At 42.3% G+C, this 27616-nt stretch overlaps 1 protein-coding gene across 3 annotated transcripts in view; it reads right to left on the bottom strand.

Moving 5' to 3' along the window:
- LOC139605811 (A disintegrin and metalloproteinase with thrombospondin motifs 2-like) overlaps positions 1-27616 on the bottom strand; it is a 128356-nt gene that overhangs the window by 12876 nt on the left and 87864 nt on the right. For 2 of the 3 annotated variants that reach the window (XM_071457614.1, XM_071457615.1), the window contains 6 exons: positions 13907-14112; positions 5379-5462; positions 3422-3578; positions 2330-2435; positions 1990-2133; positions 1227-1359 (listed from right to left, as the gene is read on the bottom strand). In XM_071457614.1, the coding sequence (XP_071313715.1) occupies positions 1227-1359; positions 1990-2133; positions 2330-2435; positions 3422-3578; positions 5379-5462; positions 13907-14112 (830 nt within the window). Of the gene's footprint in view, positions 1-457; positions 488-1226; positions 1360-1989; positions 2134-2329; positions 2436-3421; positions 3579-5378; positions 5463-13906; positions 14113-27616 lie in introns of all 3 variants that reach the window. The other variant, XM_071457613.1, reaches the window with a different exon arrangement.

The raw sequence follows: 27616 nt of genomic DNA, 5'->3' as shown, positions 1-27616 counted from the left end.
TCTGGCTCAGCTGTTTCCCCCTGGATGGGAAAGACATCTTTCCAGCCTTTTCCACTCGTTTATAGTCACGAGTGTGCCAATATAATGAGACTCTTCCTGCCAGCACTGCACTGATTTAACACAGATTTGCAGGAAAAGAGTTGAGGTATGGTGCAGTTCAACTGTTGAACTGCACCGTAGCCACTGAGCCAGTGAAGTAGTAGAGTCACAGTGTTTTGAGGGATTTGAAAGTCACTTTCTCTTGAAATGTGAGCGTTTTAGAATCCTGCAGACTAACATCCAAAACATGACGATGGGTAGAACAGAGAAAGAAAGTACAGTAAAAATAAAAGGAGCAACATTACAAACAATTACAACTTCAGAGGACAAATATAAAAAAATAAAATAAAAAAATAAAAAAAAATCGGAGAAAACAAATGACGGGCCACATGTCTTCCGGGAGGTGGGGTTACCTTACCTGCGTTCCTGACTGGCCCGCCTTTTGTAGCTGAGGGGAATGGGTTTGACAAGAGAATAGAGGGTAATCTAGCAATGTGTGCAAAGCCCCTGAACAAGCCCTTTTTTCAATCAAGCAACAGCTTCCCAACAGCGTGCCACAGTGGCTTCACAGTCATAGAGAGGGTGAGGGTGATGGGGGGAAGGTAAGATGCCTGGCAAGATGCTGCAGCTGGGTGAAGCTCATCTACCGTGTGACGTTTTGTGTTTACAGAAATACTCTTGGTGACGGGTTCATGTAAAGGCACTGTGGTATCAAGGTAAGTGTAGTGTTAAAATAGGTATCATTTATCATAATTAACATTAACAACAGAAAAAAAGAAATAGCTATCAAAACCAATTACCTGCTTTTAAGCAAGATGTCAATCCCACCAGTGGCCGGGAGAGGAAAGCAGAGGACATCAGAAGAATGTGAATAGCTGTGTATGTGTGACTCTCATTTCATTACAGTGTAGACCTGAGATAGATGTCAGTGCTGAGAGTGAATCAAAATGTATCTATCCTAAAAACTTTAACTCAGAATGATGCTCTTTGAAAAGAAACATCAGCTTGAACTGACTGTGTTCAAGACACGCATCATCTCAGGAGACAAAATGATGCTAAGCTTGAAAAAGTTAGTGGCAACTCTTATAGAAATTGTCTTCAGTCTGTCCCTCACAATATTAGTGCAGGCAGTAAGTGTTAGTACAACCTGACTATGTTAGTAAAGTCGAACTATGGGGATCTCTTACCGCGGTGCACATTGTGTAGCCCACCCCGAAGTCAAAGCGACACTGTTCGTTCATGGAGTAGTGCAAACCAGGGAGCTGAGGCAGAGAGGGCCAGTTGTGGTCAAAGGGGTCGTCACGGAGACAGTCATATGAACTGCAAGAGCAGACGAAAAAAAATTTATGAGATTTTACCCTCTTCCTTTATTTTCTTCCATTTACTCAAGTCATTGTTCATAAAATAGGGAAAATTAGGACCACAAGTATTTCCTCAATACTATTTCCTGAAGTCTATAAAATGTCATAAAATAGTGGCAAGTGGCCTTAACAGTTTCCCAAAACCCAAGGCGACATCTTCAATTTGTATGTTTTGTTGAACCAAAAGCACAAGATGAAAGATATTTGATTTATTATTATTATTATATAAGGCTAAGAAAAACAGTCAATATTCACATTTGAGAAGCTAAAACCAGTGAATGTTTTAGCACTTTTGCTTAAATATACTTTCGCTTAGCCCTATGTTTTACGTAAAAACAGTAACATGTTTTACAAACAACTATTATACCATTTCGACAGTAAGGCTTGTTAATTTTGCAATATTTCAGGTAACCTTCAGGTTAATAACATCTCATCTTAAAAACACTGATTATTGGCTGAAATGATCAGCTACGAGCGAAGTGATAACCTTTAAAAAAATATTTACTGTCATAAAATCCTAGTTTGAGTGTGTGTGTGTGTGTGTGTGTGTGTGTGTGTGTGTGTGTGTGTGTGTGTGTGTGTGTCTCACTGAAGGTAGCGTCCCAGCTCTTGCATGCTACATCTTGACCAGTGAAAGCGGTGGAAGGCAGCTTGCACCAGCGGAGCCATGATGCTGCCCATGTGCACCTCATCTCCACAGCGGTTCCCCTGGCCGTCGTGCTCCATCCCCAGCCTGCACAGAGAAAGGGAGGTCAAGAGGACAAGGAAGACGGAGGGAGGCAGAGGCAGCCCTCTCATCAGACATTGGCTGAGGTGACCAATGGACCAAAACTGTAACAAATCAATACAGTCCTTTAAGTGACTGTCTTGCTGTCTTCTGCTGTATTGTGTAAGCAAGCTTGAAGACATCATTATGGCAGCACACTTACACGTGTCCTGTCTCGTGTGCCACCACAAAGGCAGAGGAGAAGCCATCCTCGTGATTCAAAGTGCAGCTCCTTACCGGATGGCACATGCCCGTCACTGGGGCGTAACCTAGGCAACCGGGAGGAGAGACAAACACTTCAAAATCTATAGTCTTTTGTTATATTATTGGAATTGTTCAGTGTTAAACCAAATGGGACACAAATGACTTTATTTGGCCGTTAATATTTCTGTTTTATATTTGTGTAATATTTATACACACTGTGTCATCAGAAAGGATCAGAGAAAGGAGAAATCTTTTTAATTATTTGCCTTTTTTAAACACAGACATAAATGGTCTTCATATTTTTTCAATGAATCAACGTCATTTTGTTCATATTGTCCAATTAGTCCATCTGTATTCTCTTGAACTTAATAATACTTGAACAATTTTCTATCTTAGGTAATTTCCCAAGTAATTCCTCAGTTTTACTGTACATGCATATGTCACTCATGTCATCAAAAGACCCCAGTGATCAGTGAGATGTAACCAGCATGGGTAAACTATACTTACTGTACAACTCACCCTAAATCTGAGACTTATCTATGTCTAGTACATACACACACACACACACAGGAGTCTGTCGCATTACACATAGGGACAAATGTGTGTATATTTGTGTGTCTAATCCTAACCCTAAACCGTCGCCCTCCGCCCCCACATATGCCAATCTCCAACTCCCAGTGTGCTTGTCTGTCCCGTACTGCCTTTAATTGTGGAGCTGTGGCTGGCCCTGCTCTGTCTATTGATTTTCTGCTGCTGAAGGCTGAGCCCAAGGGCAGCTGAAGGGCTTCTGGATAGCTAGGCCACTGCCTTTAGAGGCCTCTCCCCTGGGCCTGCCTCTTAGTCTGCACTCTGCTGCACAGAAAACCACCAACCACCAAACCCACAGTGTGCAATGCAGCTGTATAAGGCAAAGGAAGGAAGAGGGGAGCGTTCTATGAGCACTTATGAGCTTTAGGTCCTCAAGAGGTTTGGCATGTAGCTTAGATGTATGTACTATATGTTAAACAGAGGGGGTTATCAAGGCTTTAAATTGTGTACATTTCCTTATTACCCTGCATGCCCGTGGGGCCAAATTCCTGTCGTGTGAGGAAGATGGCATGGTCATGATACTCTGCGTCCCCTGTGTCCTGCTTCTGCTGCAGGAAGGCCCAGCGACACACATTCTCCAGACTCTGAGATGGGTTCCCCAGTTCAATCAGACTCATGGACTGGAAAGAAAGAAAGATACACACACACACACACATACACACACACACGTGTGAACACACACAGAAGGAAAAAGAGAAGACGGTGTAAAGATTATACAAAAACGGGAAACTATACCCGCTTTGTGTTTCACTTCTGGTACAACAACATTTTATTCAACCCTGTAGAGGGCAGTGTCACAATGTTATATATTGTCAGCACATCTTGCGAATTGCTGAGGTGTACAACACAGGCACACACACACACACACACACACACACACACACACACACACAAACACACACACACACAGTAGTCACACAATAATCCTGGGATCCTGTAATCTTGATGATTTCAATAGTGAACATGAAACTACACACAGAGCTGCCTATTAATGAGCTATGCACTAATAGCCAAAAACATGTCCAATTACAGAATATTTACTTATAATTAAATGCATAATACCGACACCCACGGACACACAAACACCCAGATGCCCGCAATTCCTTCCATTCACCTTCACCTCTCCTGCTCTTCCTCATTAGGAGCTTCACTCCCCTCCCCTCGTCACATTCTGCTGTACAAGTCTTTCCATCTCTCTCTTCCATTGCTTCCTTTTTTGCCTCGCTTTCTACATTTCCTCGCTGTTTTCACACATGCACAATGCAAAGCTGAATCAAACGGCAGAGACTGTGTGTAGCAGGAGTGCGTTGCAGCAAAGACATATGGGCCTGCCTCTGCACACATGATGGATCGTGAAGTCCACACTCTGCACTAACGCCCCTTAGACAGAGTGCACTGCACACGTGTGTGCACTCTCTCATGTTCATCAGGTGCTTGAGTGTGTGTTTCAGTGTGTTTTTATGATCTTTGAAATGTGTTTGTAATTTTGTGTATTGTGTGTACATGTTGTTTTGTAGTGTGTGTGTGTGTGAAGTGTGGGTGTGTGGGTGCGCCTGCATTCAGGGTCACATAGCCAATCTGCAGGCTGTCTGGGTGCAGCTCTGTTGCCACGGTAATTGGGGATGATGGACAGCCGGAGCTTTGGCTGAAGCTGCATAGGGGCTGGCCCAGAATGACCAATGTAGGGGCGTGTGTGTGTGTGTGTGTGTGAGTGTGTGTTCCCAGGCTCCAATGGGACTGTAGAGAGGAGAGGAAGAGATAAGGCTACAGCAGTATAAGTGTATCACAGAGCACCTATCCAGCAGTAAAATCATTTGTATCATCCTGTGGGGTAATCCCTGCCCTCCTCCATTCCTGTCATCTTTAGCTTTATCTCTTTTTCCCTCTCTCCCACTCTTTCTCTCTCTGCCTCTCTTCAGCACAGACAGGCAGATTGAGTTACAGTCAAGAAGAAAAGGATGCAACCCCCATCATCTGGTCTCTCCGTTTATGAATGAGGGAGGGCTATCATTGATTGTTTATCTTTGCCTGGACTTCCCATGATTCTTTGCTGCAACCTACTGGGAGGAAGGCTGATTGCATAACGGGCAGAGTTTCTGTGTGCTTTGGTGCTGAACTGTGAAGGCGTGCGACTTGAAAACACTCCCCTGGGACACTGCATGCTTTTAGTTCCTCTTTTGCTCAGTCCACTGGAATAACAGGCTCCGGGCATCAGTGCGTGCTGATGAGTGTGCGCGTGTGTCTGTGTGTTTGTTTATGAGTGTGTGTACGACTTGGCTGTGCTTACTGTAGGTACTTAAAGTGACTGTACCAAAATCCCAGTATCAAAGATGGTGCTGACAGAGAGACAAGGCACGCACTTTCCAGGAACTGCAGCTCACTTGACTTTTCACAAGAACTCGTGTCTTGTAAAGTCTTACCTTGCCGTAGCCCAGCATGATAATCCGCACCAGCACCACATTGATCTTTGCTCCCAGAGACTGGTCATGGTAGATCTCATTCACCTGGAGTCACATAGAAAGAAACACAAGCAGGAGCATAAAAGATCAGTAGCAGTAATTGAAGAAAAGTCTAAGATCTAAATGGGTTGTAAATTGTAACTAATGGCTTCATTAATAGTTAATAATAGTTAGTAGTTAATAGACAATAAATACATGATCATGCTTTATAGATCAGTTATAAACATTAATCAGGCCAACAGTTTTTGTTGAGGATGACCCATTAATTAATGCTAATGAAGTGCTTTCTCACTTTCTAATAAACCACCAGGTATGCAGTTATAAATGTAAAAAGTAAATAACATAATATAACATATTATATAATAACATAAATAAAGGGTTTTTTTAATAATCCATCGGTATTTGGTTGTTAATGTGAATAAAATGTCAAAATAATGGTTCATGATTTTGGAAAATATGCTTAATTGCTTTCTTCAGAAGATCCACACCTCTCTCATGTCTGTCCTTTAATAATGAAGCTGTAGTCAGCAACTGGTTAGCTTAGGTTAGCAACATTGACTGAAAACATGAGGAAAAAATAGCCTGGTTCTGTCAAAAGATAACAACAGCCACTAACTAGAATCTCAAAAGTTCACAAATTAATATATATATATATATATATATATATATATATATATATATATATATCTTGTTTGTGTCATTCATACAAAAACTATGACAAGTTATTCAGGGAGTTATGTGCCAGACTATTTCTCGGGCAGGCGCAGTGACTTCCTGGAGACACTATGCTGAAGTAAGCTGGCCACCTGCTGGCTGCACCTTCACATTAAATGTATCAATCTTTTCATCTAACTCTCTGTAAGGAACTGAATAAGTGTATTTCATAAAATTTCAAACTTCCCTTTAAAAAAAAAAAGATGGTCCAAATGCTCTGTAGTTCTTTTCCATATAATAGTTTGATTAGAGTGATTTTCCCAATTAATTAGAAAAAATGAGGGTGAGGAGAGGAACTCAGTTTCCCATGAGCACAGATGGAGAGGAGCTGTAGGAAGGAAGATGCAAAGGAAAGAAAGAGACTAATGCACGGAAACAAGGTAATATGGTAAAACACACACTCACAGACACACAGACACAAAGTGAGAGAGAGAGGGAAAGGGAGAGAGAGGGAGGTAAATTGGCGCTGGAGTTGAGGCCTGCTGTCCTCAGTGGCTGTGTGTGGTGCCTAATGAGGCAAAGGGATGTAAAAACAGACAGCCATAATGAGATGGCTGATGGACATGCTGTGGAGAAAGAGACACATACTGTACACACACACACACACACACACACACACACTCACAGAGGTACAGAGATGAGGAGCAAAATTGCCAACACATCCAGTGAGAGAAAGGTATGAGAGAGTTGAGGAATGCTATGAATAGAGACAGAGGCAGAGGGGAAGAGACAAGAAGCAGAGAGGAGAGAAGGAGCACGGTGGCAAAGTGAGAAAAGAGTAGGAGCTTGAAGGCAGTGGAAACGATGCATTCTTAGGAAACAAATGCTGCATGGAGCTGCGGAGAAGGTTCTGGAGTTACTCAATGCTCTTTTCCATACGTGGTGTCAAGTTGGAAATTCCAGCTTCCTGTTAGGAACAACTGAGTGAGCCTCCAAGTCAGAATTATAATTTGCTAACCACAAACCATCTGGAATAAATGTATTTGATTACATCAACATATAAACATGTTTGCAACGTAAAGCCTTAACAGCTTTACATCATGTTCAGAAACCGCAAAATAAAGTCATGTTTGATTTGCAGTACTGCCTGACCTTTGTGTTATTAGGACCATCTGTCTGGTAAATGATGAGATTTACTAATTAACCTTCTGAAATGTTAAGTGTACTGGTGCCAGCATTCTAAGCTAAATTTCTAATGTAGCCAAACATCAGTAAAATAACATTAGCAGTGCTGAAGAGGCATTTTACATAAGGAAAGTCACATCTTGTGGGAATCCATGGTTTTCCAAACTGAAACACTAGAAATTATGGATACTTTAACTGTCTAACTGAGACTATTTGACCTTGAGCTGTGAATGGAACAGAGTATTAAATGAGGGAAAGGATAGAGTCATGCTTAGAGTTGTGATCATAAGGCATTGTAAGCCAACACAACTGCATTAAGTAGCATTGAGTTTTGGCATTGCACCTCGATATAGTTGCTGGTCAAAATTGATACAACAGATGCTGAGGTCAAGATGCAATAGCACTGGATCCTACACTTTATAATGTGTCTTTTTTTAAACCTTCTGCCTTCCTAACAATGCATCATATTTTAATAAACAGGATATGTTTTGCATGTTAAATCGTAATCTGCAAAGTAAGTAAGATGAATGTAAAGTATAAAATATAAAGTACAATGACTCAAAATTGTACTTAAACGTAGTTCTTTACTTTCAAACACTGAACACAATATATAAAATGTCTATGGGCTGCAGACTATGATGATAACATGTATTCTTGGACTGGCCATCTTTTAATACTTGATAATGGGCTTCAGTTCCCGATATGACAGGTGGAAGAGCAGATGGGACGAGTTTCAGAGTGCGGGTCACAGGAGAAGACAGGGAAAAGTTTTCTTCCAGCAACCTTCAGTTCCATGTTTTGGACGCTCCTTTCACACATTAAAAAAGACACCGAGTTGCTAGGCAACCACCAAACAACAAAGACAGAGGGTTCTGTTGTCTTCTCAATTTAATCCTGTCTGTGTGTGTGTCTGTGTGTGTGTGTGCGTCTGACTACCTACTGGTATTTCTGTCTCTCATTTGGTAACATTTGTCTCACTCCCTCGTTATCTTGGCAGGCTAGAGTATATGGAAGTGACACACAATGACAATGTGTGTGTGTGTGTGTGTGTGTATGTGTGTGTGTGTGTGTGTGTGGGACTGTGTTTGTTTGTGATGACATGAACACTTGGGTGGGTCAGTTCACACTTGGCCTGATCCAGCCCGTTTCCTTGACAACTGTTAGGCCAATTAGGAGCGGTTGACTTCCAGGTGACCCAGACACCACACGTTCCACTCTAATGAGACACACAAACACACACTTTCACACACACACACACGCAAAAAGGCAATGTAGAGTCTGTTCAGTCCCATCTTTAGTCACTTTAACTCTTCCATACAGTTTGACCCTTCTCACACAGATGCTGTACACTGGAGGACAGATGTGCCACAGCAATTCATAATCCCAAACACACCCACATATTCAGTGAAATGTGCTCACCCATGCATGCACACATAAACATCCAACACACACGCCCATGCACAGCTCCTTGTTAGCAACTGTATGGGCATGTCTCTCATCAATGCTGCTGGCTGAGCTCTGACGTTCTGAAGGGCGGCGGCAGGTGTCAGTACTTCCCACCCAGGCTACAGGTATCCAGGTTAGCCTAGATTTGTCCAGTTGTCTGTGTGTGTGTGTGTTAGTCTGTATGTGTAGTAAGTAACGCAGGCCTAGAGGTCAGCAAGGCACAAAATCATTACTAGGAGATAAATAATGCAGACAGGGCCTGCCTCTTAACTCTGCAAGGAGGACCACAAAATTAAGTAGAAAGACTGGAGAAAACTTGCAATGTGGGGAGTGAGTGATATCAAAGGCATCATTAGTAATTATATCACATTATTAATCACATAAATTGTAGGTATAATTCAAGTGTTTGATTTCAAAGTAAACAAGGATTTAGTTTGTTTACGTGCATGATAATTGGAAAACACAAGCCCACTTCACTCCTGTTTACAAACAAAACCCATGTAAACAAACCTTGAGCAGCATCAGAAAACATTAATTTTGTGCATTGACAACATGTCAGTGAGTTTGTTTTTGTAATTTCAGCATTGGGTTAGAGGCTGAATTAAAACCTGAAGCATGAAAAGGGAGGAAGGTACAGAGTTGTACAAGGAAAATGGTAGTTGTTTCAGAAGACAGAATACAGAAGGGAAGAGATTCACACCTCCATTTAGTAATACAGTGACTCCTTACCTCATATATCAAAATGAAATATAAAGAAAAAGAAAATCTTCTATGTCTGTGTGGATTTGTCTGTTTCTTGGCCCTTACTAAGACTAAGTGATACATAGTAGTAATAAGCTCATCAAGGCTTAAGATACATTCAAGCTAACTGTGTAATAATATGAATATTTTCGCAGGGCTTTATTCACTGGGCTCATGCGTTTTAATCAACTCATCACGGTGAGTGGGCTTCATTTAATAGGCAATGAAAATTTGACAGGAAACATTTTGAAAATATGCATTAAAAAACACTCTCAGCTGCTGATGAGACAGAAATGAGTCATCTAATAAAATTTGGCTGGAGTGATACATAAATTAGAAGACTTTGGACAGCTTTTCTACATCTTTTTGTCAACACGCATGGGAACATTTAAAAACTGGGACCCAGAATTTGAGCTCACAGTCTGACAGTACTCCTTACATGTCTGTGACACTTCCAGCTAACAAGGTGTCTATTATTACCTGGACTACCCCCCTTTCCCAGCTCTTCCCTCCACTTATTAATGTGACTTTTCTCTGCCTACAGGAGCTTTGGTAAAGACCAGACAGGACCATCTGCACCCAGCTCTCACAGAAATTATGCTTATCACATACTGGAGGCATGAAGGTGCAGACAAAATACACCTCAGTAAACCAATATGCATCATTAAAATTAAACATGCACACAGACACATATACATACACATGTGTGAGCACACCCCTAACACACACACACACACACACACACACACACACACACACCTCCCTCATCAGCAGTGACTATTCATATCCATTGAGAGTGTGATTAACAGTGTGCAGCACCTCTGTAAAGGTCTCCATTAATGGGTGAAACAGACAGGTAGACAGACAGATCACCATTGGCTACTAAATCTATCACCACGAAGGAAGATTACTGCACAATGGCCTCCACTTGGCATTTGGCACGCAGCAGATTTACAGCAACACTGTTGCTATAACACTCTGTTTTTATTAATTACTTAAATGTGCATGGACACACCATTCCAATAATGATTTATCATGCACATATGAATGCAGGGACACTGCAACACAACATGTGGTGATCGTAGAGCCACATACATTAAGATCACAACCTGTAGAGTACACTGGTAATATGAAATAAATTCAAAGAGCAACAGCTTTTCATATCAGGCATGGGGCAACAAGTTTCCCCAAACTAAATGACAAAATGATGCCAAGTGTTTCCTGATCTGATGCTGTTGCTGGCTACATGTCAGCTTTTTGTCAGCGCCCTCTTTGGCTGTTACATCTGAGAGCTTGACTAAAGTAATTAAAAAGGGTGTTTTCTAATCTGCGACCACTGTGTAAAAAGTTGGTTAAGTTTAGAAAACCAAAATCTTTAGGTCATGGTTAAAAGAAACCGACACTGTTGACACTGACTGTTGTTAGGAAACAAAGCAAACAGCAGCTCCTGTGTCACGGTGACTAGCTTCGGAAAAAGTCAAAAGACTTAACCCACAATAACGTGAGCTGAAGTTGATTTCTTTTTGAGGAGTCAGGATTACAGGATTACCCATCCTCTTGTTTAAACATGGAGGGTTTCACAATTCTAAAAAAGAAATGTTCCCAATTTTAGTTTTTGTCCTTAGCATGTCCTATCACAATTATGAAGCCTCTCTTCAGCAGTGCAAGTTGTTTTTAACTTTTTTTTTTGTCCAACTTTGCCGTTAATCCATCCGTTTCCCCAGATCTCTTTAATATCTCTTCAGTCATAGAAATCATCTCAAATTAAATCCTCTTTTTATGATTTTTGTTGAATGAGAGACAGAGTGAGAGAGAAAGAGAGAGAGAGAGAGAGAGAGAGAGAGGATGAGAGGCTAGAAAAGGCTCTGGATTTTTTTTTTTTTTTGATGCAGTTAAAAAAAAAGTGCCAGTTTCATTAAGACATTAGTGAGCTTTTCACATTCATGTGTCCCATTTCCTCAGCTGTTCTTCTACATGGACACAGTTCTTTTTGTTTACAATGCACATGTTCACTATTTTTTCATATCATCCACTGATAGTTTGTGTGTCACATGGTCAGACCTATTCTTAGTCCATTGATGCCATTGAACCTGAGGAATTGAGGTAAACACATGGGAAAGGAGTGGGAAGGTGAATTACCAATTCACACACTTAACACACACACACACACACACACACACACACACACACACACACACACACACACACACACACAAAACCCTTGAACCCATGACACTCCTGATGAACTTTGCAGACAGGATTTAGTGGTTTTCTGTGGGAGTGCTTTGATGTCCTGCAGACAGCAGTACTGCCCACTATTCTCCAAAACACACACACACACACAAGACCTCATAGTCCACCTTGACCCTCACTTCAGCTGCCAGTCAAAGAGACACACAGAGACACACAGATAAAGGAGGGGGATGCAGAGAGTAATTACAGACACAATAGATGAGAAACAATGAATATATTTTAAATTTTCATAATAATCCCCTTTGCACTGAAACACAAGTGCTTTTTTTATCCTTTGAATTTGCCTGTGCAACAGTGTAACAGCTGCTCTAATAAAAGAGTGAGGATCACTTCGCACACTTTTTTTCAGGGGTGAAAGTGTAACTGCATACAGAAAGGCAGAGATCACATACACTCAATTCAGGCTGGAAGTATGGAGAGAAATTGGGCAGAAGAACTGATGTGGAGAAGAACAAGTAGAACAGAAAAAAATACACGAGTGGCAGAGGAGCAGAGGGGAGACATCATGAGATAAATTTGATGGTTTTACAGTGCTGAAACAGTGCCCTTATTTTCTCAGGTTTGTGTTAAACATTAACTGTAAAAACCATATAGACATGACCATATTAACTTTATTACACCACTAAACTAAATTAGTAAAACACCACTTCCTAATAAAACTTATACCCTTAAATTAATGACCTAATTCTCTCAAAAAAAAGGCCAAAACAGAGAAGAAAAGTATTTCTGTTTCTGTGTGGTTAAACAGCCACACTATTACAATAATTCAAAAACTTGTCCTTTGTGTGAATGAATCTGAATGCCTTTAGAGGGCACCTGTGGCAAATACATCTTCTAAAATCACTCTCTTAAATTTACCTTGTATGTCTTCTCATAAAGCTGTGTTTTTTTTTCACCATTGGTGAGGATTAGCTGCCATAAACTCCCCCAGTCAGGGAGGAGTAACAATGCAAAAGAGCTCAGTGTAGAGCGAGTCAGTTCTGCCGCGCGACTGGGAGGGTGAGAGGAAGACAGAGGAAAAGAAATAAAACAGAGACATAGAGAGAGAGAGAGAGAGAGAGAGAGAGAGAGAGAGACAGAGAGAGAGAGAGAGAGCACACCCATCCTGAAGTGAGCAAAGCAAACTTTCAAGAAGAAAGTCGCCCAGATGCCACGCGTGGGAGGCAGCCCTTATTTATTTATTTCTGTTTATCTGGCTGTCAGTAATTTATTCCGAATGCGCTGTTTAAAATACTCCTTCTCCCTCTGTCTCTCCATCTCTTCCCCACAGATTAGAGGGGGGCTGCGACACGGCTGCGTATTCCCCTCTCCTATATTGTCTAACAAATATCTAAAAGGGGAGGCAGAGAGCACAGCATCTCTTGTTCTTTCTCAAGCGCTGAGCTGAGACAAAGAGGTGCGGTAGGATTTGTTGCTCTGTGCTTGCACCTGCTTAACAGTTGGAGATTGGTTCCTTGCGCAATATGAGTACGAAATCGGAGCAAAAGTAAACAGGAGAATGCAGACAAACAGATGTGCACACACACACACGCATGCGGAGGGCATGCACGCGTCCGAATGCGTGCAAACAGCACTCTCACCGCAAGTTTAATTTGCAAAGATTAAAGCCTGCAATGTGTTCGGTGTCACTCCACCACACAAGCATATGTACACACACACACACGTACAAACACCTGGGAGTGTGAGTGCTTGGCAAAGTGTTGTTGTGGCCTGGAGCTTACTGCCTGCTGTTTCTGCATCTCTCTCTCTCTCTCTCTCTCTCTCTCTCTCACACACACACACACAAACACTCACAATGAATGATGACATGACACAAAGCCTGATGAAACGATATGTAGGAGCCCTTTCAGAGCACAGGGCTCATCTAACACACACATATATACACACACACACACACACACACACAAATGAAATCTCATCATATTCAGATAGAGAAGAAAGGATTACCTGCGGCTGATTGCTGGATGAGAACATGTAGGAGGGGAATTGAATCCTCATTCAGATGGGGTGTGTGTGTGTGCATGTGTGTGTCTTTTACCCTCTCTCTTTGACCTTTCTGTGACTTACTCCCCATTCAACTCAATTGGAACAGTTTTAGTAATTTCATTTTTTAAAGCAAAATAACAAATGTCACATTTAGGTGCCTCTGTGCGAGGTGTGTGGAGCCCTGCGTTGATGTGATACGTCACATGGGCCACAGCGACACTTACAATGTTCATGAGTGTAAGCAGGTACTTTTGGACATGCTCCTTCCCGTGAAACTGGACCACCGAGTCGTCGACGCCCAGCAGCACCTCGATGTTGTAGGCCCTGTCCAGGCTCTGTCTGCGTGTTCGCCCTGCTCGCGTGTGGTTAATACTCTGCTCCACACCGCGGTACAGAGACTCCAGGTCCATCAGACCACCAAGGTCAGCACCTGGAGTTGGAAAAACACACAGGATTTGCAATAAACGTGAGACAAGGAGATTTAAGACATTAAAACTGGCACATATACTCGTAAACGAATATCAACATCGCAGGGATGAAGGAAGGAAAAAAAAAAAAAACAACTTTTTTAATTGGAATAAATAATTGATTGAGATACTGGTGTACCAATCTGTGGGCCAGACAGCGAAACAATGAGCTGAAACTCTCTGTAATGAAGCTGAGGGGAGCAGCAGTCAGCTGATAATTCTCTGTGGGTTCATCACTACAGTAGAAACGACGCCTCTCACATTACACATTGTCCTTATAGCTCCTTTAAATACATCCTGACATTTACCAAATGTAGGCAATATTGTTGTGTACTGTGCTGTTTCTTTACTGTTACCTCACTGTGCAGCGGTTCCTTGTTAATCTGTCAGCAAGTGTTTGCATTCTTTCAAATCTGCTCAGCTGGTGTGTGTCTGCTTCTCTCTGACGCGTTACAGTAGTTTCCACACTACTGTCATACACGTTCACATATGCACATGTACTTATTTGGAAACTTGCATGTTGATGTCTGTGTGTCTGTTTGCTTTCCTAGACACCAGTTGACAGAATCAAGCATGTGTGTCCTTTGTAACCGGTGGTAACGGTGCGGCTATCCTTCGCAGATCCTCTCCTAATCAACAAAATATTTCTGCTCCCATCTGAATAAAAGCAGCAGATGGTGCTTGCTAAACACATGGATTAAGACAGCTCCCTCACACAGGGGCTGCCCATCCTGCTCTTTTCTTGGCTTAGTACATGCTGGAAAAAATGCTAATTGCACAAGAAACTTAATTTGAGGTTATTCCGTTGGAAAGTGTGCAACCTACAGCAGCCCTGATTTGCCCACATCACTAATTACTTCTCTGGTTTTGCCTTCACAAGTATGTCACAGTGTATGTTATGTTATTCTGCCATTTTTTGGATAAACTGTAGTCCTGGCCCCTAAGTGTCTTAGTTAAGTATTTAGCCTGATCATGTTTCTTTTTCCCTTTTTAAACCAGTTGCAGTCAGTGAGGATACAGAAGATAAATTGTCCCGTCTCCGGAGCCAAGGCCATCCTTCCCTCATCATCCCTCTTTCTCCCCCTCTCTCTCATCCTCCTGGTATGTAGACACAGCATGACCTTGCCTGTATGGAAGCCATGGAAGGCCAAGTCATGCAGTCTTGAACATGTGGTCTCGGTGGATTCAACAAAGCACAATCCTGCCTGACTCTAGCCAAGGCCTCCCACAGACAAGGATGATACACAACACAGTTCATGGAGTGGTGTGTGTGCAAGTGTGTGTATGCAGGTGCTCATGTGCGAGCACCGTGTGGACAAACATTTCCAACTGGGCTATAAATCACTGTTCCAACAGGAGCTTTAATTTAGGTTGAAGCTTGGGTGCAGGGCCGACTAACTGTAATAGATATGCTGTTGTTGACTGCAGCTCTATTTGGAAGAGCTGGGCGCTGAGTTGACTCAACACGTGGCATGAGGGGACAGTTGGAGCTTCAGTGTTTTGACACATACAGTTAGAGCGAGTGTTGAGTGGAGGCAAAAGAACAAGATGCAGGAGGAAGATACAGGGAAGACAAGCGGAGAGAAAGAGAGATCTGCCACCTTGTCTCCCAATCAGCAAGGGGCATCCCGCTTTCCCACTCCCTCTTATGCAACGTTGCCAAGGCAACGGGCTCATGGGTAAAACAACGACCGCATGGCTAATATTGGCTCCTGAGTCGCTAGCAGAATGAATCTGGAAGTCTGAATATGATCCCATATCTGCCCACATTCGAGTGAGTGACAGAGTACCCACACAGAAAGAGAGAGAAACAGGAGGCGGGGGGCAAAGATGGAGACTAATATAGAGAAAGACAAGAGACTATGAGAGGAGAATTTAAAGCTTTTTGCAGCACATACTTTTGTTAGGTTTCATAGCTTGTCTCTGACACACACACACACACACACACACACACTCTAAACATTTCTTCCTCTTGTTAGTAGGGGAAGCTGGATACAAGGCGGTGTACTTCACAACAACCCTTGGCTCTTCCTAGTTATAGCTGCCTTTAACGAGCCTGATGTCATAACCACACCATCTGCTTTTAAAGACAGGTCCAGATATTTTTACCTTTTGCTTATGTAATGGTGAAACAAAACAGAAAAACAGTTTTAACTGCGCCTTTGCAAAATTGCACTGCCTTGAAAACTGCAAATCAGACAATGAAGGGACACTGCATAACACGAGGCCACAGCTGTATGGTAAGTGGAGGGAATAAGGTAGAGATAACTCAAAGTGACACAAGCAGAGTGGAAAACAACAACTGACTAAACCAAAGGTTGGAAGGTGCTTGACCAGGTGGTGAGCTCTAACTATTTAAACCTCCCCATTTCATCGCGCCTCTGTCCTTGTTTACACTTGCTTAAACACTATTTTTCTCTTGCTTCAGCTGTTTTGGAAAAAGTTTTGCAGAGAAAACTGTGGAGGAATAAGGTGCAAGAGAGACTGAAGGAGGTGGTGAGGGAGGTGAGAGGTAGAGCTGAGGGGTGTGATGGATGAGAGAGAGAGATGAGAAGAGACCAGAAGGACCTTGGGTGCTGTGAGTTCCGCTTCAAGCTCCTGCAGTGATGGAGAATATCGCTCTGTTGTAGAGCATCCGAGTCTGTGTGTGTGACTGCAGGGCGAAGCATCAACGCGCTGCCATGTCCCTCACAGCAATAGCTTACATTAGCCTCTGTGACCAAACTGTTGTCGCTCTCTACTTACAGACGGGATTGATCATAACAATGTTCACTTTTTCTTTCTCCATAGAGGATCATTCACAGTCCCAAACCTCATCCTCCCACAGCACTTACCTGCATGCACATGCACACGTGCACGCACGCACGCACGCACGCACGCACACACACACACACACACATACACACACACTCTTCTTACCTGCAGCTTTCCTTCCTTTTCTGGTCCTACCCACTCATTCTCAAGCCTAATTTACATTTTTACGCTCACATCTGTATCCCTATACATGCACCTCTCCTCTCCACCTCCACCGCCACACACAAACACCCCACCCTACATGCAGACCTCCTCACACGCCCCCAGTATTCTCATTCAGGTGGGGCATAGAGCGCGGCCTTATTAGGAGACAAAGGTTCTTTGTCTTTCAACCTTTGCAAAATGTCAAGAATGTCTGGTTGCCCGCTGAATATGAGGTAGGGGGAGCGAGGGTAAGGGGAGACTACAAGCCACAACAAGAGAGAGAGAATGGTAATGATAATTCAGGTCATGCCACATCTTACTAAAGAGCAGTGGTCTTTGGTTTAAGGTGACTGTTTGACAGTCAGGTGTGGTGCATCGCTCTGCTCTGCTGTAATGACTGGCTTTGACCTTATGATGGCCACTCTAGCCAGACCATAAGTGTGTGTGTGTGTGTGTGGATCATGTTATGTATGGTTCATTCAACATAACATAATAATAACTGCAAAGTCCATCACAAAGCTTCACAAACAGTGATTTATGCAGCAAAGCAGACTCAGTAAACACAGTATTTATGTATAGACCAATTACAATATATTGAATTACACATTATTACAGTGTAAATACACACACTTTCTCTTTCACACATACACACAACCACATGGTGACAATATATTTATTTAATGGGGCTAGTTGACTGGCAGTGCAGGCCCTTTTACAGCAACGCCCAATCGACATTTAAAAGAAACAAAACAGCAGACGCAGACAATTAAGAACCTCTATAAAAGTAATCAAATGCAGTTAGAGGGTGATTACTGGAAATGGCCTTGACTGACTCATGTTAAGGTGCCTGTACTTCGACAGAAGTTCTGGTCGAATGGCAGAAGTGTCTGAAACCCCCTTGCCCCACACTGCATCCAATTTCTGTAATTTTCTGAAACCGACAATCTAACAATCACACCCACTTCACACCACGATTGGCCAGCTGCGCAGAAGGTGAAGAAGGAGGCTCTCTTTTTTCATTTGTTACATAACCATTTCTTTTGTGTGTACAAACAAGTGTAACACCATGAATTCCTTCTGGGAGAGACTTTATAAAAGTGTGTTTTGTTATTCCCTTGTGTCAATGATTATTGTGTATCGCCACTTTCTGCGACGGCTGGCTTTTCACTTAGGGTGTGTGCAAACATTATACAGCCTTTCCCCTTTATGGTAAAGTAAATATAAGTAAGTATATTAAGTAAATATAGTAAAGTCTTAAAATATAAAGCTGGTGTTAACTTGTGTGGATTTTGAGGGCTGCTAAGTCACACATGTCACACCATGTGTTTATATGGTGTAAGTCCAGGTTTTAGGAATGATGATAAATTTCAATAGATATTTGCTGTATTGATGATTTCCATGAATTGAGAAGTTTCAGTTCTGAAAAAGTTGCCTGTCACGAAATAGTAATAAAAGCATTATATTAATAACTTGAAAATTACTTACATATTCAAATGACTTTGAGGCTGTCTGCCCACACACGCGCACACACACACACACACACACACACACACACACACACACACACAAAGTCTTCCCTTAAGAGTGATTAAAATCTTTAGTGTTATTGTGTATTTTGGTTATTTTTCTAACACAGTGAATGACTCATGAGTGGCAGCAGGTAGGAGGGGAGATGGTGAACTCATTAGTGCTCACCTGAGTTCAAGGCTGTCTGTGCACTGGGAGGCACAGTTAACCACACACGTGAACTAATTTACTTAGAGACACGTCTTGGTCACATAGCTCAGGGCATGGACATTTTTGTCTCCCTGGTGACAGCTTTATGGGTTGTCAAGGTGATAAGTGGCTCAGACAGTGGATTGTTAACGCTGCTGCTAGCATCTGGGCAGGTAGCAACATGCCACGCTGTCCCACACAATGCCTCCATACTGAATGCTCATTATTTCTAAGCTGCCATATGACAGCTGTAAAGCCTACAGAGTGTGCAACACAGTGAACTACGCTTCCCATAATCACACTGCCGTTAATTATTTAGGTTGGCAGCAATCTAATTTTACATGGACAGCTCCCTGAAGACCATAATAATTATTCATACATCAAGTACTGAACTTTGCCCATTTATTAATAACTGCTTTAGGTTAGGGCTGTTTATATTTAACGGTGATTTCTGTGCTGATTAGATGTTTTGAGTGGTTGAGCCTTTGCTGTGAGTGTGTCCAAAGATCCTTCATATTTAGGCTGGTGCATCACAGTATATCTACATATCTGTGCTCCCTGAAGAGGAGTAGAGGACCATTTTTAATATTGCATGAAGAAGCCTTTATAATCAGCAGGCAAGAGGGCCACCTGTCCTCACCGCTGCTTGGTGTGTCTGGGTGGATTTCTGGTGGTTCAGGAGACAAGGCAACCTTTAGCTCTCCCCTCTTACATAACTGTCTGTCTGTCAGAGACACATCGGGCTGCTTGCTGCTGGGGAGGTGCTGTGGTGCACACCGATTACCCCAGCGTCCTGCTGTATACCACAGTTTTATTAGTTGAGCCGAGCCGCTTCTTCATAAAGTCTCTAATGTATGCAGTTACCTACAGATTCATAATGCAAGGCAATCAAATGAAATAAGCTTTACTGAGGTTCGAAACTGACAGAATTCACACTCATGATTGCACATGTTGTCACAAATGAGCCTAAATTAAGAGACGATACTTCTCACAAGCTGCAAGGAGCCTAGTGAATGCCTCTTGTAACATCAATAATTTCAGCAAGAAGAACAGCCCATGTAAACACTGCAAACACATCTCAAAACACGGTAATCCAATCATTGCCATCCACAGAGGCAATATTGTTGGCAAAGATCAATCATGTCCCCAAACTCTCTCTCTCTCTCTCAGCTGTGTGGTTGGACCTACAGAGCTCGATGTAAACTGGAGAGCCTTAGTGTCCAATAAGACAGCAAAGCCAGGCTGATATAGGGCTTACTGCAGGTCTCATCCAGTCTGAAACTGACCTGTCTGAGTGGCTGTCGGCCTGTCCTTCCCTCTGTCTGTCTATATCAGCCTCAGAAAGCCAGACATCTATAAAGGTCTCTTATGAAATCAAAAAGTAGGAAAACATCTCCAGCCATGACAGGGCAGCAAAGATAAACACGTAACAGCACCAGTATGTAGATGACAGCGTTCGCAGATAAGACAAGACAAATTCATCTGCATCTCTTATTACTGTCTTATCACACTCCACTGCCTGTATGTCTACTTTAAGAAAACATGTACAGCTATAGATCAATCTTACTGGGGAACGTGGTATGCATCAACAGGAAGATGAAGAGAGAGAGGCTGACAGCGAGGTGCAAGGTCCAGCTTACAGAGCACCTATAAATCTCAGTAGAGACAGCCTCCTGCTGGCTTGAAGGGTTTGTGGCCCCCTTGCCACCTCTCTCACCAACCTTGCAACCCCTCTCTGCCTATCACCTCCCCATTTCTGTCACCTCATCCTGTCCTCTAATGTATCAACCCTGTCTCCTAAAAAATGATGTTCACATACAACTAATCTGAATTAGCAAATATTTTTTGTGGGCAATGTAATTCTGCCTGGACTATGTTTTCATCAGCATAAAGAGGAAATGTTCATATTGAACGTAACAGCAAAATGTTCATCGTCAGCATATTTCTTTTTTTTTTTTTCCTTACAATATTTGCTCCAGCAACTAAAGCAGGGTTGGATGTTTTTATGGTTTATGGTTTATGTTTGAGCGAGTAAAAGGTTGTGGTGTTCATATAAGATATATGTGGCTTTATATAAGAAAAATATTGATTATAACTTCAACCTCAATGATGCGTTTTCATTGCCTAAAGGTGGAATTCAGAATGGACACCTGTCCTCTGGTTCAAAACCCTTGTGAAGGTTGGACTGCATCTATTCCGCATTCTTGTTTTTCTCCTGTTTTCCCCTCCCTCATATGTGTTGTCCCTGGTCAGTTCCTCTGCGTTTGTGTGTCTGTGTGGCTGGGCGTGGCTACAGTTTCCTGCTGATCGACCTGCACTGCTGCTTTTCATCCTGTAATCAACTACACCCACTGGCTGCAGCATGTATCCTCCTGAACTTCACTCTCCCTCTCCAGATAGTCGTATCTACCGAGCGATATCTACGTCTAAGCTGACTCCAAACCTCACAAATTATTGTTGAGTTCTTGTTGTAACCTCAAGTTTCCTTGTTGCTCCAGGTCTGTTTGTCAGTCACAGTGTTCCTGTTACGATCAGCATCCCTCATCCCCTAAGTCTACTTTGGTTCCTGAAGCTCCTCCCTCCCAACTATCAAGAACTTTCTGGTCCGACTAATATTGACTTTTGTTATAATAAATTCTCACACCAGTCAACCATTGTCTTGAGTCTGTGGTCTTGGGGTCCTAAGAAATTATTCAGTTGCTTTAACAGTCCTGTACTTTCAAGTAAAGTATTCCAAACATCAGTTACGTGCTTTCTAATAGTATTTGGCAAAACAAATTTAAGTTTTAGCAGCAGGGTTGTTTTTATCTTCTGCTGCTACACCTCAGAGCTTTAGGATGGTCATTGCACCAACTGGCTCATAGACAATCAGGCTGCAATGTGTTACTGACTGTCTATGAGATGGACTTTACGTCCTTTATTGAGATGTGTCTATTGTATGTATTGAGAACCTGGGTAAAAGGCATTATGAAATCAGCCAATATTAAAACTTTAGTTTCCGGTCTTAGTTTCTCCTGTCATCCCTGCTCTTATCCTCATTTCTCCTTCCTTCACCCATAGCCCCAGGCAATGTCCTGTTCTGTCCTGTCCTGGCTGTGAAGTACTCAAAGAGCAGCCAACGCCAGCCACCTGAGACATCCAGCTCCACAGTTATTATGACAGGCCAGCCAGCCAAACATCTGTCAACCTGAGCACTGTGGGGATGGAGGGAGTGGAGGGGTTGAAGTAGGAGGAGAGTGGGAGCAAGAGAAGAGACAGATAAAAGAAGAAGGCGAAACATGATGGAGACAAGATACAGTATATAAAAAAGCAATGAGGTGAGAAGGGGGAGAAATAATAATGAGAAGGTGGAATTGGGACTTGCTTTAAATCTTGAGAGAAAATGTTTGACTGGTCAGCGAATTACTGGTCGGTATAACAAGTTTAGTTCAAGATACCGAGCAAAATACAAAAGCTTGGGTTACAACTATAGCCAGTGTCTAAAGCCCAGATCTTTTGATGAAACCATTCAATAATTTTCCACGAATTTTCTTAAAAAGTTAAAAATAGGTTTCTCTTTCTTGGATTTGGGACTTTTCAAAAGTTAATGCACTGTTACTTTTTATTTTATGAACTTTATGAATTCAAAATAAAATTTTCCATAATAAATTTCCACTGTCCGAATAAGTGTTAAGGTAGTTAAGGAGAACCGTGGAAGTCAAGACAAGATCTGAAAGACCCAGAAAACTTTCAGATAAAGCTTCATGTCTGCTGGGAAGAAAGGCAAAGCAAAACCCCCGTACGACTGAAAAGGAGCTGCAGGAAGGTTTAGCTGTCACAGGAGTGGTGGTGCACTGTTCCACTGTGCAGCCTTGATGCACAAACAGGGTCTATATGGAAGAGTCATTAGATGGAAACCTTACCTGTGAGCTCATCACAAAAGTCGACATCTGAACTATGCAAAGTAACATCTGGATAAGGGAGTCATTCTGGAAACTGTGCTGTGGACAGACAAAGTTTAAATTGAATTTGAAAAAAAGCTGCTCCTTTTTTTTCATCAAACGTGTGTTTGGAGAAAGAGGAGCAGCATTTGATGGAAACAATACCTTTCCACTGTGAAGCAGTTGGCAAGGTGGGGGTGAAAATATTATTCTTTGAGGGTGTATGGCAGCCAATGCCTTACAGGTGAGACAGCCTATCTTGGATCTTGGATCTTGGATCTTGGATCATATCTATCTATCTATCTATCTATCTATCTATCTATCTATCTATCTATCTATCTATCTATCTATTTTTGACATGTGTTTGCTGTTGCGGTATTATTAACTTCGTTTCACATCAAGAAGTACACAAAATGCCCAGGGGTGGGCAATATTTACCTTACAACTGTATCTGTTTAAAGCATTTTACATGATAGCATTCATTTTGCACTCCTACATTAATGGGCAGTATTTTTATTTCATTAATTAGCACCATTTGGCAGCTCGCGAAGTCAGCTGGTTTGTAAAAGTTTTCTAAAACAGGCAACAGAAAACCAAACAGACTATTAACACTCTATAAACAGGACTTTGTCATGCTAAAATATACTCAGGCAAAGTGTAAATGGCAGTGCCTCGGTGTTAATGCTTCTGCCAACTGCCAACCTGCAGTGGAACAGAAGTGTCAAACAAGGTGTGTCAACAGTCGTGTCTGATGCATTTGGCCCCATTATCCTTCTCTTTGAGTTGATCTCTTTCCAACTCTTTTTCTTTCCCTTATTTTGTATTTATTGCTAGTTTACACATTATCTGAAGATCTAGATGAAAATGTTGTGTTAACACCTGGAGGATTCTATATACGACAGCCACAGGTGGACCAGGAAACACTTACCCCACAGGCAAAGCAGGTGGAAAATAACCATCAGCTCACCTCTGTGAATGGCCTCCATAAAGAACAAAAGACCAACCAGTTACAGGTGTCTCAGTCTGTAGGCCTGCTGACTGACGACCTCCTTCAAGTATGCTTCAATCTTCACATTCCTCCCCTGCTTCCTTCATTTCTTCTTTTATTCATTATATGTACCTTTGAAAGTGCTTTTGAAAGGGTAGATCTGGAGTAAGGAGTGGGTGAGAGAAAGAGAAAGTCTATCTAAAGGTGTGAGACAATATGTATGCAAATGTTCTCTCCAAGCAGCTCAACAGTAGAGCAGAGCGTGCCTGCCACGGGGTAGCAGGATGAGGATTTATCATCCAATATCACGTCATCATAAATGCTAATGATAAACACATAAGCCAGGCTGTAACATAGTTATAAACCATCTCTAACCCAGCTACCTAAACAGAGTAGTAAATCAGCAGAGATTATATTGTTAGGATTTAAACAATTAAGGCATGGAGTACTTGAATACACCAAAGGCTTGGACACAGGGAGGTGAATAAAAATAAAAGGGTTTTGGCATTTAAAAACTGGCACACTCTTACACCAAGAAATATTACTGCCTAGTCGGCCCACAAACACACAGACGGAGTTCTTTTCAATTGCACAGTGCTCGAGCCAGACGGGAGAGAATTAATAAGGCACTACAGTGTATCGGTGTTACTAAATTGGCGGTGTTTCATAACAAAGTCTTTCAGAGCAGTTATCAATTAGAAACAATTAAAAGAGCCATTCATCATTCTTAAAAAGCTGGCTCCGTACAGAGAGCGGCGCTGACAGAGAAGCTGATAAAATGTAATCAAAACCATAATCAGCGAGCGCTCTTCAACAGAGACTATGTGGCAATCGCACCTCAGACTAGCGCCACTGGACAGAAGACTGTGCATGTCTGTCAAACAAAGACGTGGCAAAAAACACAGGGGAGAAAAGCTGGAGAAGAGCAGGTTTAAAGTCAAGATGCAAATAAACTTCAAAACATGCTAGAGAAATTAGACAAAGCAAACCATCCTCAGGCCCTTGGCAATCTGTTCGTGTGCATTCTGCTGATTGACATACAGTTTCCTTTTTTCCTGGAAAACCCTCGCCAAGGCTTCCCATATTAATGTCCAGATTATCACTGTGTTATTGGTAACCAATGCAGATGGGATCTTAATGCAAAGATGCACTAGGGGAAAGTAGCCCCTACCCTGCACACAGTATATCTCTGCACATCCAGCTTCCCCAGCTCTCAGTCCCCCAGAGTCAATCGTGATGGCACAGGGTGAGGCTACAACCCCCTCAGCCTCCCAGGCATATGGCTAATCAATGCTGCCTCTTCCGTGCTGAGGTAACTCTATATCCGAGCAGGGAGGATAGGGGAGCTACCAGCGCGGCCTCCCCTGTCTCTCTGTCCCTAATGAAGCTCCCAGGTAAACAAATCACTGTACACACAGGCAGATGGCCAATAAGGGAACAACCACTTGGGCTTTTTGATGGGATCATGACAAAGTTTTTAAACTTCCCAGTGAGTTATATCTTCTCTCTTAGCATCTACATATTATTAACTAAAACTAATTAAACATGCTGCTACTTTAGTTTAAAATGCTCAGTGTGTCATTTAATTATATGGGACTTTTTCTTTGTGCACAGTGGACTGGAATAAACTTGCAAAGTGGGAGGAGTGATTTTAGGCATCCAGGGTTTCTGTTCGTTCTCTGCATAGATCAGTAGTTCCCAAACAGCGATGTGTAAGAGGGACAGACTTTTGCTCATCAAGCAAACCTGTCACTCAAATTAAAAATATATATAAGATTATCTAGCACTTGAGTTCACCGCCTGAGATTCATATTTCCAGTGGTGGGGGCATAACAGGTGGTTTGGGAACCACTTGTAATGACAACTGACAGTTGAAGCACTTTTAAGGCTTGGATGGGCATGAAAGTCTCCCTGTTCAATCATTAGTACAAAGTGTGAGGTTCAAAATAATCTAGTTCTTTGATAAGAGGTCAAAGAAAACCTGTGAACACCAACACTTCAGGGAAGTTAAGTGAAGTAACTATGACACATTTTGAATTTGCTACAGGTCTTAGTACTGCTGTTCTCACCACAGCCCCTGAGGTCTGCGTGTATCAAAGTGTTTAGAGCCATTCACCACACCAAACATGGGAAAATGGGGTTTCTCAGAAACTTTTTGGAGCTTGTGTGTCCTTCCACTTCACTTCTCAGTAAGCATAAGGTCATATGGAAAGAGAAGCAATGAGAAGATTGTTTTATACTGGCCACTGTACACTTTCCACGATACACAGCTTGCCATTCTGTTAATAAACACCTTACCACTCCCGTTGCACCATGCAGTCACTATAATCCAGTGAAACAGACAGACAACAAAGTTTTGTCAAAATGGAAAGTGTGTGATGGACAGACAATTATCATGCTAATCCAAGGGGGATTGTGGGAGATAAAAGATTAAAGTTGGCTCTAAAAACTCTAAGTGTTCTTTCCCAAACTATTATCTGCTTTATGTTGGGATGAAACTCATATTTAAACTAATCCTATTCACAGCAGTAATCCTGCCCGTATTATAGGATTCACCATTAACTAATTACCTTTCAGTCAATATGTTAACAATGACTCAATCAGAAAAAACTTGGCATTATCTGAAGACAACTGTTGGCAGCTATACAGACAACCAGCTCAGGGGGGCGAAATAGGCTGCTGTATGTCCTCCAGCTAGATTTAATAAAGAGAGGTTATTATAAAGGAATATTTTCCCTGCTCTCCCAATCTAGGAACTGGCAGTAAGACCTGTCTCATTCTCCTCGCTCTGCAGAGCAAGTAATACCCACTAATCCTAGACACAGAAAGAGGCTGTGAGGGTGAGAGAGGGAGGAAGAGAGAGAGAGAGAGAGGGAGAGAGAGAGACAGAGAGCAGAGCTAATGTCATTATTTACTGTTTTTATGCAAAGTCTTTTCTTCAACCATTCACACCCTCACCCTTAGACCCCATCATGTTGGTCTTTGGGTGCGAGAAGAAGCGTGTGTGTTTCTGTGTATGTGTGCGTGTGTGTGTGTGTGTGTGTGTGTGTGTGTGTGTCTGTGTATGTGTCCATGTATGTGTGCTATATCACCAGAGCATACCCAGTGTGGAGGACTAGACACAGACCAAAGATTGCAATCCCCAACAGTGTTCATTTAGAAGGGTTCACACTGGCAGTGCGGACACACACACACACGCACACACACACACACACACACAGGAAGCTCCCAAGCCCATCCTATCCAGTGTGATGTAATGAGATATCTGCTGTTTCTCATTTGAGCCTCTTCATCCTCCACGGAACAGAAACAACTGGCAGAAAGGAAAGGAAAGAAAAGGAAAGGAAAGGAAAGGAAAGGAAAGGAAAGGAAAGGAAAGGAAAGGAAAGGAAAGGAAAAGAAAGGAAAGAGAAAAATCAAGTTCCTGTGTTCCTGTCTTCCTCCCTCTCTCTGTTTAAGGGAGTAATATGTCTCCATCTCTGTCTATCCTATTGTAATGGAGAGGGTCTCACTACACTGCCTGAGGAAATTGCCTTATAGTCCCTCTGACCCTCTTCTATATGTGGACACACACACACACACACACACACACACACACACACACACACACACACACACACACACACACACTCTCATGGCGGTCGCCTCAGTGACACTGCTTAAATATTAATGACCTGATTCTCTCTCATTAATAATAGCTGCAGCACTGATTACTCTGTGAATACCGCTGTGTGTGTATTGATGTGTGCTTGTGTGCATGTGTGTACACAAATGGAAGTATGCTTATTCACCAAGTTTTTGTTCTGCCTGTCACCGGCATATTACAAGTGCGGAGCACTCCAAAAGAATTACGGACATTGCATCACCAAGGTAAATTAAATAATA

This window comes from Trachinotus anak, unplaced genomic scaffold (genome assembly GCF_046630095.1).
Source record: "Trachinotus anak isolate AG129_WGS33_773 ecotype Australia unplaced genomic scaffold, CSIRO_AGI_Tana_v1 ptg000021l, whole genome shotgun sequence".
Lineage (NCBI taxonomy): Eukaryota > Metazoa > Chordata > Actinopteri > Carangiformes > Carangidae > Trachinotus > Trachinotus anak.
Note: the sequence above shows the minus strand (reverse complement) of the source record. Positions and strands in the feature narration are given on the sequence as shown.